At 36.2% G+C, this 13106-nt stretch overlaps 1 protein-coding gene across 7 annotated transcripts; it reads left to right on the forward strand.

Annotated features, from left to right (window-relative positions):
* The first annotated feature begins 2616 nt into the window (after nt 1–2616).
* On the forward strand, nt 2617–7293 carry LOC103449070 (pentatricopeptide repeat-containing protein At5g03800). Of its 7 annotated transcripts, none has more exons than XR_011573827.1 (4): nt 2617–5495; nt 6076–6133; nt 6454–6644; nt 6723–7293. XR_011573827.1 is itself a non-coding variant. In XM_008388343.4 (2 exons), the coding sequence occupies exon 1, from the start codon at nt 2775–2777 to the stop codon at nt 5490–5492; it is 2718 nt and encodes a 905-aa protein (XP_008386565.3). In that variant the 5' UTR covers nt 2628–2774; the 3' UTR covers nt 5493–5495; nt 6454–7293. The 7 variants fall into 7 exon arrangements, 2 of the variants coding, with proteins under 2 accessions (XP_008386565.3, XP_070665461.1); XR_011573826.1 differs by having other exon boundaries at nt 2635–5495; nt 6076–6175; XR_011573825.1 differs by having other exon boundaries at nt 2629–5495; nt 6076–6175; nt 6454–7293.
* Nucleotides 7294–13106: the final 5813 nt, after the last annotated feature.

Consider the following 13106-nt stretch of genomic DNA (forward strand, 5'->3'; position numbering starts at 1 on the left):
CGTTAGACTGCCTACGTACCCTACGAAGGGATCAAGCCATTCGTAGTTCGTCATTGTGCTTCTAGAACAACATGTCTCGACAAAATCTGAAGAAAAACAGCACTATTGGACCTAGTTTAGGCTCCCTTTGGAACATTCAAAACTAAACCAAAACGTATAATATTATATGGGTTTTAAGGTTTGTTTTCTGAACTTTAAAGGCATACAAAGTTTGTAGAAAATAGAGCTCTAAATTGGAAGTTACACCAAAAAGAAAAGAGTGTCTTGAAACTGGAAATCCAGTTTTCTGCTGCTGTCTGGCAGCCTTGTGTCAACTTTGGACATAATGTTTAATCAATCAAAATTCAACAGAATTTAGTGAAATCATATGGGTTTTGATCACAGACATGTCTAATTTCAAAACCCACAATATTAGATAGAAAGGAACTCACAAGGACATAGAAATCAAGAGCCAAAGTAGGCTACTTGCAACATAGTTTCTCTCTGCAAATGAACAAGTTTTCTGAAATGTTAAACCCATACTCCTTTAATCCGATTTGCAATTCCAGGCAATCCCAAACTATCCAAGAATCATATCTAACTTTTATTTCTATGTGCTAGCTTACCCATATCATACTTAATTCTTCCTCATTTACATTAAACCATTTTTCACATTAAATAACATAGAAACAGCATGAACATATCATATGCAAATGGTTAAAAACTGCGAGGAGTGGGAGGGGATTCCATAGAATTTCCAATTGATATTTGACGTGAAGGTGAAAAACCCAATTTTCAAAACCACATCCTGAACAAAAGTGCTCATAACATTCCTACAATATATGGTAGGATATAAAATTTTCTTTTTATGCCTTCAATGGCTAATAGAACAACTCATCACATTAAATTTTTCTTAAATTCAATTAAAATGTTAAACATTAGGAGTAAGAGATGAAGCCCTTACTTTTTTGGCGTGTCCATTCACTTTGTTGACTGCGCATATGAATTCTGATCAGCAGTATCTAATTCCCTCAAGATTGAACTCAGATTCGTCGGAATGATTCGGTGTGGTGGGTTTGTACTTAAACCCAACATAAATCCTCACATGCAAGGGCAGAATGTTGCTCACCAAGCTCCACATGTTGTGATTTCGGTAATTCGGGAAACGAATTTGGCTTAGATGATGAAGATGATGGGGATTGGCACTCCGCCTAAAGAGTCCAGCAAAAATGGGTGGAAGAGACGGAAGGAAGTGAGATCGTTCCCCCATAACGAAATTTTTATTTTTATTTATTTTCATAACCATAAATCGATTTTTTTCTCAATTTTTCTCCACATATTCATATATTTAAAATTTTAGGGTATTACAGCAAGGCTGTCGGTGATGCACCTCCCACGTGCATGTGTGTTGCACGCGCCTGCCCAATTTTTTATTTTTATTTTTATTTTTTATAATGTGGCTGATGTCGGCCTTGCATCATTCACCCCTCAGGCACTCGGGCCTTGGACTTGCACTTGAGCTCTTTCTCGGGCTCCCCCTCAACCTAATAGCCCGAATGGGCTGGAGCTACTTGGGCTGGCTATTTGGGTTACTGGAGCAACCTGTCCACAAGGCTAATGCCCACGTTGGAAATGCTCTAAAAGGCATACAATGCATTAAATGGAAAAGATGAAAGTATTGCAAGTGCCATTTTCTTATGCTACAGCTTGTAGATAGCTATTGGCCATTTTTCATTCATCGTCATTCCTCAGTGTCACCCACCCCTTTTGTACATATTCAATTTCATTCCAAACAAAATTAGCATTAGAGCAACTCTAGCCCTATCATTTAGGCTGACCCATTGCCTAAAAAAAATAAGCTGGTACCCAAAAAAATCCACTCCACCCCTAAAAATAGGCCAGCGTAAAGTCCAAGCTAGTTTGTAGGTTGGCCCAAAATGGACTGTGGTAGGAATCGGCCTATTTGGCGTCATGTTGACGCCAGTGAACAACTGATTTTTTTTTATTATTTATTTATTTTTTTTGCGTCAGGTGTGTGGGCTCGTATCCTTGACAAGGCAATAGGCGCCGACCCACACTACAAGCCCACTAAAGGGGCTCAGAATATGGGCCACGTGGCTTGGCTACGGCTGTTGGATTTCCAAAGGCTAGTTTTTTAAACCGTTGGATTTTCAATGGTAAAAAAATTTGAATTTTAAACCCAACGGCTAGTGACGTGGCAAAATTTGGGCCATCTGATTCTTAGATCAACGGTCCAAATTTTTCAGCAAAAAAACTTATAAAAAAAAAGGAAAATGCCAGAATTATTACCATTGGCCATGTGTCCAATTTTGGGCTATTGGATTTCAATCTTTTTAAAATCCAACGGTCCAAATTAATTAACTTAATAAAATTATTAAAAATTGTTTAAAAATACAGAAAAATAAAACAAAAATTGTTAAAGATTGGTTAAAAATTCTATCCAAAATTAAAAATAAAATTTTTATTTATATTTTATAAAATAATTAATAATATTATAATACGAATTGACTAGACTTTGGGCTAGCTTATTTTTTAGGGATGATGATGCATTTAGCCAATTACTGTTCATTAAAATCAATTACTATTTATTTGGATAGATTAAATATACTTTGGATCAACTATTTTTTAGGGATAAACTTGCTCTTACCAAATCAATATCAATGATGTCCGGTGAATTCCAGTATCCAAAGCAAGGTTAAGCTTCGTCCCGACGCCATCTGTTATTCTGTGCTGACATTATATGGTTATGGTCGTTGTCGCCCACCTCGGTACAAATGAACACCATCAATTTTATCCAACCCACCGCCGCCGTTGCCTCCGTACCTCCTCCCCCTCCTCCCTCCTCTTCTTCTCTTCCCCTACGCCCCTTCTCTCACTCCCCTTCTCCTCCTCCTCTTAAACCCTCACTAAACCCTCACCCTTCTCTCTCACTCTCTCTCTCTTCTCCAAGTTCAGTCCCCAAACTCAAAACCCAAATCCAATTCCAGTCCCTCCCATCCCCACAACCCCTCTTGAAGTCAAACCCTCCCAATGACCGCCACCAAACCCACAAATTCTTCCACCATTTGATCCATTTGCTCCGCCTCTCCGCCCGTCACGGCGACCGAGAGCTCGCCAGGGCCGTACACGCATCAATTCTCAAGCTTCAAGAAGATACCCATCTTGGCAATGCCCTCATTTCAGCTTATCTCAAACTGGGCCTTGTTTCGGATGCTCACCTGGTTTTCCTAAGCCTTTCCTGCCCAAATGTTGTGTCGTTCACCACTTTGGTTTCGGGTTTTTCCAAGGCGGGTCGAGAGGAGGAGGCTGTGGAGCTTTTCTTCCGGATGAGGAATTCGGGTATTATGCCCAACGAGTACAGCTTTGTTGCAATTTTAACTGCTTGTATTCGGGTTCTCGAGCTGGATTTGGGTTTGCAAGTTCATGCCTTGGTGGTCAAATTGGGGTACTTGGATTATGTTTTTGTTTCGAATGCGCTTATGGGTTTGTATGGTAAATGTTGCTGTTTGGATTATGTGCTTAAACTGTTTCATCAATTGCCCGAGAGAGACTCGGCGTCTTTGAATACTGTTATGTCGAGTTTAGCGAAGGAGTTTATGTATGATGAAGCATTTGAGTTGTTTCGTGAACTGCAGCAAACGGAGGGGTTTGGAGTCGATCATTTCACAGTTTCAACCCTTTTGACCGCCTGTTCTGGGAGCAATGCTTTAAGAGAAGGTAAAGAGGTTCATGCCCATGCTATCAAAATTGGTTTAGAGGCCAATTTGAGTGTTAGCAATGCCCTTATTAGGTTCTATGCTGTGTGTGGTAGTGTAAACGGTGTGAATGCTTTGTTTGCGAGGATGCCTGTGAAGGACGTTATTACGTGGACAGAAATGATTACAGCCTACATGAAATTTGGGTTGGTAGATTTGGCTATCAAGATGTTTGATAACATGCCCGAGCAGAATTCTGTTTCTCATAATGCTGTACTGGCTGGTTTTTGTCGAAATGGTGAAGGCTTGGGGGCTTTGGATTTATTTACAAAAATGTTGAAGGAGGGAATGGAGATGACAGACTTCACTTTGACTAGTGTTGTTAACGCTTGTGCCTTGCTTAGGGATTGTAAAACCAGTGAGCAAATCCATGGGTTCATTATCAAGTTTGATTTTGGGTCAAATGCTTGTATTGAAGCTGCATTACTTGATATGTATACAAGGTGTGGTCGGATGACAGATGCAAAAAAGTTGTTTCATCGGTGGCCGGCAGAGCAGGATAGCTCTGTACTTTTGACATCAATGATTGGTGGATATTCTCGAAATGGGCAACTGGACGAGGCAATTTCTCTTTTCCACCATCATCAATCTGAAGGAAGAATGGTTATGGATGAAGTCTCATCCACTTCACTACTTGGTCTTTGTGGAACTTTAGGGATATATGAACTGGGGAAACAAATCCACTGCCATGCTTTGAAGTGCGGTTTTCTAACTGATCTAGGAGTAGGAAATGCCACAATTAGCATGTACACTAAGTGTTGGAACATGGAAGACGGAGTCAAGTTGTTCAATACAATGCCCACTCATGACATAGTTTCATGGAATGGTTTGCTTGCTGGTTATCTTCTCCACAGACAGGGCGATGAGGCCTTGGCTGTCTGGTCAAATATGGAGAAGACTGGCATAAAACCAGATCAGATTACTTTTATTTTGATTATTTCAGCATACAGACACACTACATCCAATTTAGTTGACGCTTGTCGTAGCTTGTTTCTCTCCATGAAAACTGTTTATGACATCGAACCCACCTCAGAGCACTTTGCCTCCTTTGTTGGTGTTCTAGGGTACTGGGGTCTACTGGATGAAGCAGAGGAAACAATCAGTAAGATGCCTTTTGAGCCTGAGTTTATTGTTTGGCGAGCTTTGCTTGACAGTTGTAGAATCCAAACAAATACAACCATTGGAAAAAGGGTTGTGAAACGTATCCTTGCCATGGAGCCCAAAGATCCATCTGCCTACATACTTGTATCAAATCTCTACTCGGCATCTGGGAGATGGCACTGCTCCGAAATGGTTAGGGAGGATATGAGGAAAAAGGGGTTCCGGAAGCACCCAAGTCAAAGTTGGATCGTTCATAACAAGATACATCCATTCTATGCAAGAGATAAATCCCATCCCCAAGCAAAAGACATATATAGTGGATTGGAAATACTCATCTTAGAGTGCATAAAAGCCGGTTATGTGCCAGACACAAGCTTTGTTCTTCATGAAGTAGAAGAGCACCAGAAGAAAGATTTCTTGTACTATCACAGTGCAAAGTTAGCAGCGACCTATGGCCTACTGACCACGAAGCCTGGAAAACCAATCCGCGTAGTGAAGAATATCCTTCTTTGTGGAGACTGCCACGCGTTCTTGAAATACATGTCGATTGTCACAAGAAGAGCAATCTATGTCAGGGATGCTTCCGGATTTCATTGTATATCTAGTGGTCAGTGCTCATGCAAAGATTATTGGTGACCGGTGAGTTATCGTCGCCTCATATTTTTCTCTAATTTAAGTTCGAACAGTTCCTTTTGATGGCTAATTAAGTGTTTTGGTGACATTGTAACATATTTGTATTTAAAAGCGTAATTTTCCCGTGGAACTGAATTACAGATTAGTTGATAAACTTCTGAATTCTTCTGGCAGAAAAGAGAGAAACCCTAGACATCACAATTAGGCGATTCATTTTTTACTGTAAACTGCAAATTCTTACATTCTGATAAAATTTCATTAGCAGCATTAAGTGTTAACTATTGTTATATGGAATAAGCTGAAATTTGTTGAAATGTTGTGATATGAGGCAAAGCTAAGTGCTTCGAACAGATTTGTTGATTGATTGATTGTCGAGTGGTAGCACAACATTCTTGACATGGTTTTACATCTAAAAACCCAAGGAAGTTGAGATTCCATTATAAAACGACAATTCTCGGTATAAGCACACAACAGCATTCTTGACATGGTATTCCAACTCGTTATAATCACACACAAGATTTGGCAAACTACCCATGTCGGATTTATCTTATAGTTTTAGTTTCTAAACTTTGTCAGTATACTATAGGGATTTGCTAGTGGAAGCTGGATACTGATGCAGCGTCTGTCATTGTTTGCTGCACGTGGTATAGAGCTTCTGAGGATTCATTCTGTTCATCGTCACTCCGGCATGGCATTTACTTTGATCCTTTTTAGAGTTTTACTGTTCTGTTTCTCATTCCTAGGTCTACTTTCTACAAATCAAACGCATTTTTTAGTAATCCTACATTTATCGCATATTCAAACTCGCCTCCGTTTTGTGGAGGCAGCGAAAAGCTCGCCTAGGCTTTGTAGGGCAGGTGCTCATCAGGGTGTTTGAGTCATTCCCTTTCTGTTTAAAAGTTGCAGAAATCTAGAATTTTGTTTTTTGTTGAAATCTCAAAGCTTTTAGTTGTTGACCGTGCAGTTTGAAGAAGATGAAGATAGGCTGCAAGAAATTTGACCCACTTTTGGCTCACTTTTGCTGACAATTATTTACTCCAGCATATTCTCTAAAGTCAAAAGTCTTCCGACTCATCAAAATCAAAGCACGAAGTTGTAGAAATTGAAGACCTTGGTCAAAAACTTCTTGTTCAAACGGCATAGTTACAATCACAGGTAACCCAGTTACAATTACAATTAAAATATGAAGATGAAAAAGAAACTTCCTCTGAATCATCAGATGCATCATCATAGCAATCAGCAAAGCTAAACAGTCAAAGCACCAGGTAGACTGACTACCATGAAGCACAAGACCCATTTGCATAAAGCCATGTGAAACAACAATTCAAGTCATGTGAACGCAGTCAGTCACCATTTGAAGAATTCAGTCATCATTTCACCCCAATCAAGACACCATGTGAAGCATTCAGATATTATTCGCACAGTAAAAGTGAGGAATCATTCAACATGTTCTACAGTAAAAACAACAATTATTCAGATAGTTTACCATTCATCAACAATAAAAACAAGTCATCTACCATCTCGTGCTTCAACAGTAGAAAACTCAATCATTTAAGTCCCCTTTTCCAAAGTCTATAAGAAGAAGAATCCGAAAACAAAAGAAAGCAAGTTAATTTGCACATCTTTTCCTCAGTTCAAATTTTCTTTGAGTTCTCATTGTATACAAGGAAATCAAACATTGTAAACACTTTTATTTTTAGAAGAAGAAGGATGTCTGAATGCACCAATTTTCAATCCATATAGTAAATTGTACCACAGTCAACATTTGTAAGTCTTTTGATTAACAAAGGAAGTGATTTCAAAATCTATTTTCAGTAATTATATGCTACCATTAATTTTAATTCATTATTTTCATCATAGTGTATGATCTTGTTTTACTTAGCAATCTTAGTCATTAAAGAATTGAAGTATTTATTTCTTATCTTATTCACAAAATAGACACATGGCCAGATTTCTATACATTCATGTTATCAATCTATTCTAGTCAATTTTATCTCATTTGTCGTCTAGTAAACAAATCTATTGCCAGACAAATACTCATCTGGTATATCGTCATTTGGTATTATAGCCAAGTGATTGGTAATTGAGTAAGTAATTTATAGTTAATTCATCTTACCTAGTTTTTGGTGTTTGCAATAATTCAATATTTTATATGTTCATTGGTTTCGTAACTGTCTGAGTTTCTGATCTCAAACCAAACCAGAAGAGCTTGAGTCTAAACAATAAGTCCTGAGAATGTGGCATGAGCGGAGCAGGAGGAGAGAGAGAGAGAGAGAGAGAGAGAGAGAGAGAGAGAGAGAACCTAGTAAGTCTAGAGTTCCAATAAGTAGAAGTTTATTTTATAACTATAAACCCAAAAACTAGATAAAATGAGTTGACTATTTAGGAAAAACTCACATGCCAGTACTAGCTCTAGATCCAATTTAAATAGCATCCCAGACATAGTAAATGAAGAACAAAAGTTAGAATTTCAATCAAATGAATGTGTCAACTTTGGAGATTGGAATATTCCCAAAATATCCGGTAAAGAAATTTATAGGTAAAAATGGTCATCCTCTTCATTTAAAAGTGAACACCATGTATGAACAGTTGAGCAAGCTTATGCTCTCAGTAAGGAACATGAAACCTGCCAACTATTCACAGTAGAACAAATAAGAGCTCATAGAAAATACGGTTATAATTACAGTCACATTGGTCTTTTACAGATCGCAATAAAATCATTAACAACAAGCAGCCTCAACACCTCTATCATGTTTTCTCTCCGAGATGCAAGATTCACTGACTTTAGTGATAACATTATTGGAATAATCGAGTCAAGCCTATATAACGGGCCAATCCATTTCAATTGTTTCCCAGACCTCACAGTAAGCCTAACAGACCCACATATGTTAAAATCACTCACATTAAACATAAAAGCCTCTGTTTATCAAGTTTTGGAAGGTGTCCAACCATTAGCTCTAATTTTCAAAATCCATTACAAGCGCACAACTGTAAACATGAACTTCCAAGTCATAGCCAAAAGTCCCAGAAAACACACTTTATTAATCCAAAGTAGTCAAGAAAATGCCAATATCAAAATACCCAGAACCATCAAATGGCTAGACATCAGTTTACTATCAGATTGGTTCCTATACAACTTAGTCAATCTAGACAACATAGAATAAGACTTTGATGGTACAGTTAAAATCAATTTCAACACTCCTACTAGGAAGTCGAGCGTCCAACTTCAAGAATTAAGTCAATCAACTAGGTCTAAAGAACCAGTTAGAAATTCTTTTTTCAGGATCTACTTCAACATACATATTAGAACATGACCAAAATTAATTAATGATTTAATAAATATGAGACTCAAATCAGTTAGGACAAACTCTCAGGTTGCTCACCCTTGCTACGAAAACCAAGTCCAAACCAAAACTATCCAAACTCAAGATGATCTGACTTCACCAACAACAACTAATTTTGAAGTAAACCAACAATTATTAGTTTTAAACAGGCCATTTAAAATACATTGGAAATCATTAAAAGTTGACATCAAAGCAGGAGAAAATATAGCAAGGAGAGAAAGATTCAGACAAAGTTACACCCAAGATAAAAAATTAGATATTTACGAAAAATGTAAAATTTTTATGAATAAACACAAGATTGATATATTCTTCTTTGATTTTGTTGAAGAATATTATGAATAAAAAAAGAAAATTGAAGTAATCACAAAAGAAAATTGGGTTAAACAAGACAGAACATTAATTTCTTCGAGTCACCCTCCACAAGAAACAATACTAATCACCACCTCAAATACAAAGTAACAGCCACACCCTGTAAAATCCCTAAAGAAGATGCATGAATTAAACCAGTCATAGAACGAAACAATTTCACAAACCAAAGCTTACTTGTCATAGGAAAATAGTTAAAAAAATTGAAAGTAAAATAGACAAACTACCACAACAAAAAATCATAACAAAAGAAAAATCCCTAGTAAATTTCTGAAGTGCTTATCCAGTAAACTAGCTCTAAAGACAAACTCAGCTAGTGAAAAAATAGACCAAAATGTTGAAGAAATTAGAAAGGGAACAAAACATCACAATTAGAAACAACCTCTGAAAACTTAGAATCAGAAGACAGTAACGCAATTGAAAAATTGGAAAAAGCTTTCCAAAATTTCAAATTAAAAAGAATAAAAACCAAAGGCAAAATAAATCCAACCAGTCTTACCAAGAATTGGTATCCAAGGCCAACACCTCCGGGTATTCAATTTGAAGAAAGAAACTTCCAAAGTCGATTCTTAGTGTTGGCAGATAAACTCTATGAGTGGAATATAGATGGTTTATCAGAACAAGAAATTCTAAACAAATTACAACATGTATCTACGGTTGGTAACAGTTATGTTACCAATCATAATTTCAGTCAACCAGAAGTTGTTGATCTCTTAGTCACTGGATTTACATGAATGTTACATTCCTGGTGGGAAAAACATCTCACTGAACAATCCATAATGTAATAAAACATGCAATAAAAAGGGATGAAGATGGAACCCTTATATTTGATGAAAGAATTGGTATGGGAGTCCCAGACGCACTCAACACATTACTCTTCACAATAATTGAACACTTCATAGGAACACCAAGTAACGTAACCTCCGAAATACATGATCAACTAAGTAATCTAAGATGCCCCACCTTAAGCGATTTTAGGTGGTACAAAGATGTTTTCATGTCTAGGGTAATGCTTACAGAAAGACAGTAAAGAGTCATTTTGGAAAGAAAAATACATAAATGGATTACCAAACTTATTTGCACACAAAATTAGGCAAGTTTTAGTCAATGAAGAAGGTATCATACCATATAATACGTTTACTTATGAAAATATTATTAATATTATCCAGAAGGAAGGATTACAAATGTATATTGATATGAAAATAACAAAACAAGTCAACAAAGATAAATTAATAGCCAAATATGAGTTAGGAACATTTTGTGAACAATACGGTTTACCCCTCATTGCTCCTTCTAGTAAAAAGAAAAGAGTAGAAAGATATCCCTGTAAATACCCAATAAAAGATATCACAAGTATGACAAATGAAATAAATATCAGAATTTTAACACCAACAAATTCTATGAAAAAAGTAAACCTAACAAAAATTGGAAGAAAAAAATCATTTAGTAAAAATTATTCCAAAGATCAAAACAAAGGTAATTGTTATAAATGTGGTAAGCTGGCCACTAAGCAAACAAATGCATAGTCAAAAAGACAATTAATTAGTTAAAAATTTCTGAAGAAGAGAAAACCGAGTAATCCAAGTTCTAGAGTTAAAAGACAGACCAAAGTGAAAATGAACAAGAATTCGATTCTAACACCTCATAGTCAAACCATTCAAACAACTTGGACTCCCTAGACATTAATATGGGTTGCAGACATAGTTGTTGCAGTCTTAAACAAACAAGAAGAACAAGAGGGTTTATTAATTGAATTAATTAGTAAAATCGATGATCCAGAATTAAAATCTCATTACTTGAAATAATTAAAAAAATTAGTAAGCCAAGAAGAAGCTAGCACCTGCCAACAGCCAACTCCGCAAAGTATATTATGTCTCAGTACAACCTTGGAAAGATTTAATAAACCAAAAAAGAAAATTACAGTTAAAGATTTACAATACAAAGTAAAGAAAATTACAGTTAAAGATTTACAATACAAAGTAAACAAAATTAAGAAAGAAATAAAAATCCTTAAAATAGACAATCAAGAAATTAGATCACATCTCAGCTTCAGTCAAACACAAAAATTAATTGAACAAGGATTTAAACAAAACAATGAATCAACTTCTTGCTCATCCGATGAAGAACTAAGAGAAAACAACCATGAAGAAAATGATAAAGCTTCAACCAAAAGTCAAAATAATAATTGAAGATAAGAACAAGGGTATGGATATTCCTTTGCCAGGTTAGGTAGGGATAATGCAGGCTAACAAAGAAAATAGGCTAAATAAGGCTCAAAGGGGTTAAACTTACAAAACATACGCAAGGGATAAGGCTTTTTGGCTCTGGTGGTAACTAAACAACTTTTTTCTTTTCCTTGTTATGCAATCAATTTTAAGCTTTGAATGAAACAGGCATGAGTTCTAGTATTTGGAACTAAAATGATGAAAAAGCATTCCAAGTAGCATCCAAGGAAAGAAATAATGAGATCATGCAACGACTTTAGAAAGCAAGAATATCACAGATTAATAACTCTTCAAACAAAGAATAGGCTCAAGTCTCACAGGGTTCTAACGTTAGTTTGAGTTTTGATGTGAAAATTACCTTGACACACAAATTAAACCCTATTGATTATGTAATTGTAGTATTAAGCAAGTAGGGATCGTTCTAAACCGGGGATTAACTAGGGCTGCTAATCTACCTAAATTAAACTCTAAAACACTAAACTAGACTTAAAAACACAAGACTAGACTCTATAGACTCTAAACTGACCTAAAACACTCAAATAAGCAAAACTAAGTTAAAAAGACTCAAAACAGGTTCTAAGGACTATTTGGACGAATTTAACACTAGTGAGACTCAAAACACTAATTTGGACAGATTGAAACACCTTTTTAACTAATCTAAGACATTGAATTGAAAGGGGGATTGATTTGGAAGAAATTAATTAAATCAAACAGATTGTAAACTAAAGCAAACTAGATATGAAATTAAGTGAATTGAATGGTGAAATAGGCTAGTTAGAGGATTCTTCTCCACACATAAACATATGCAACATAAATCAATTTCCAGTATTGTTTCTTTAAACCATGAACGACAATGCCCCAAATTAATCGTGAATGCACAAATTAACTCTCAGATTTCCCTAAATTCATTGAATTGAATGGACAACGCATCGCAACCAAATTATTCTCATCAAGTTCCCTATATGAACAACATGATAGAGATACATTCAAAGATCATTAAGTTCCATGGAAATCATAAGCATTGACAAGGCAATTATAACTATGAATTGCATGATACTCTTGCCAAGAATCTACTTAACACGATTGTGACTAACAATCTCCACTACTTGTAATTATAAGTTCCTAACGATTAGGTGAAAGTCCTTTACAATTTAGCATCAGATTCATGTATGCAAACTAAGTATGCATCCTTAATCTACACACAAGAATAAGTTATCAATCAAATAGATAAGTAAATCACATTCATGTTTTACGAAACAATAACTGAAAGAAATCAATTCCTATTAAACATATGTCCATGGCTTTGAATTCACCACCAACTAAAAAGAAATTAATTCCTCATGTTCACAATTAAACAAAGATAACTTAAATTAAACATTGAAAACAAAGATAGAATACACCTAGAAATGCTCCAACAATCCAATGTCTTGAATGGCAAGCACGGCTCTAGGGGCTCATCTCCTTTCTCCTTGCAAAGTTGCAGCACTAGAGGGATGTATGGCACGAAATTGTGATGGAAGATGATCTGAATTGTGGTGAATGGTTGTTTGTACGAATTTGTGGTGAAAGGTGGATGGTGTGGTGATCTGATGGTAGAGGGTGGTGATTTGAATTGTGGCAGAAATGATGTATTTATAGGGCCAGGTGAGGCACAATCCCTAAGGATTAGGCTAAGTTTCTGA

This window comes from Malus domestica, chromosome 12, assembly GCF_042453785.1.
Source record: "Malus domestica chromosome 12, GDT2T_hap1".
NCBI classification, from domain to species: Eukaryota; Viridiplantae; Streptophyta; class Magnoliopsida; order Rosales; family Rosaceae; genus Malus; species Malus domestica.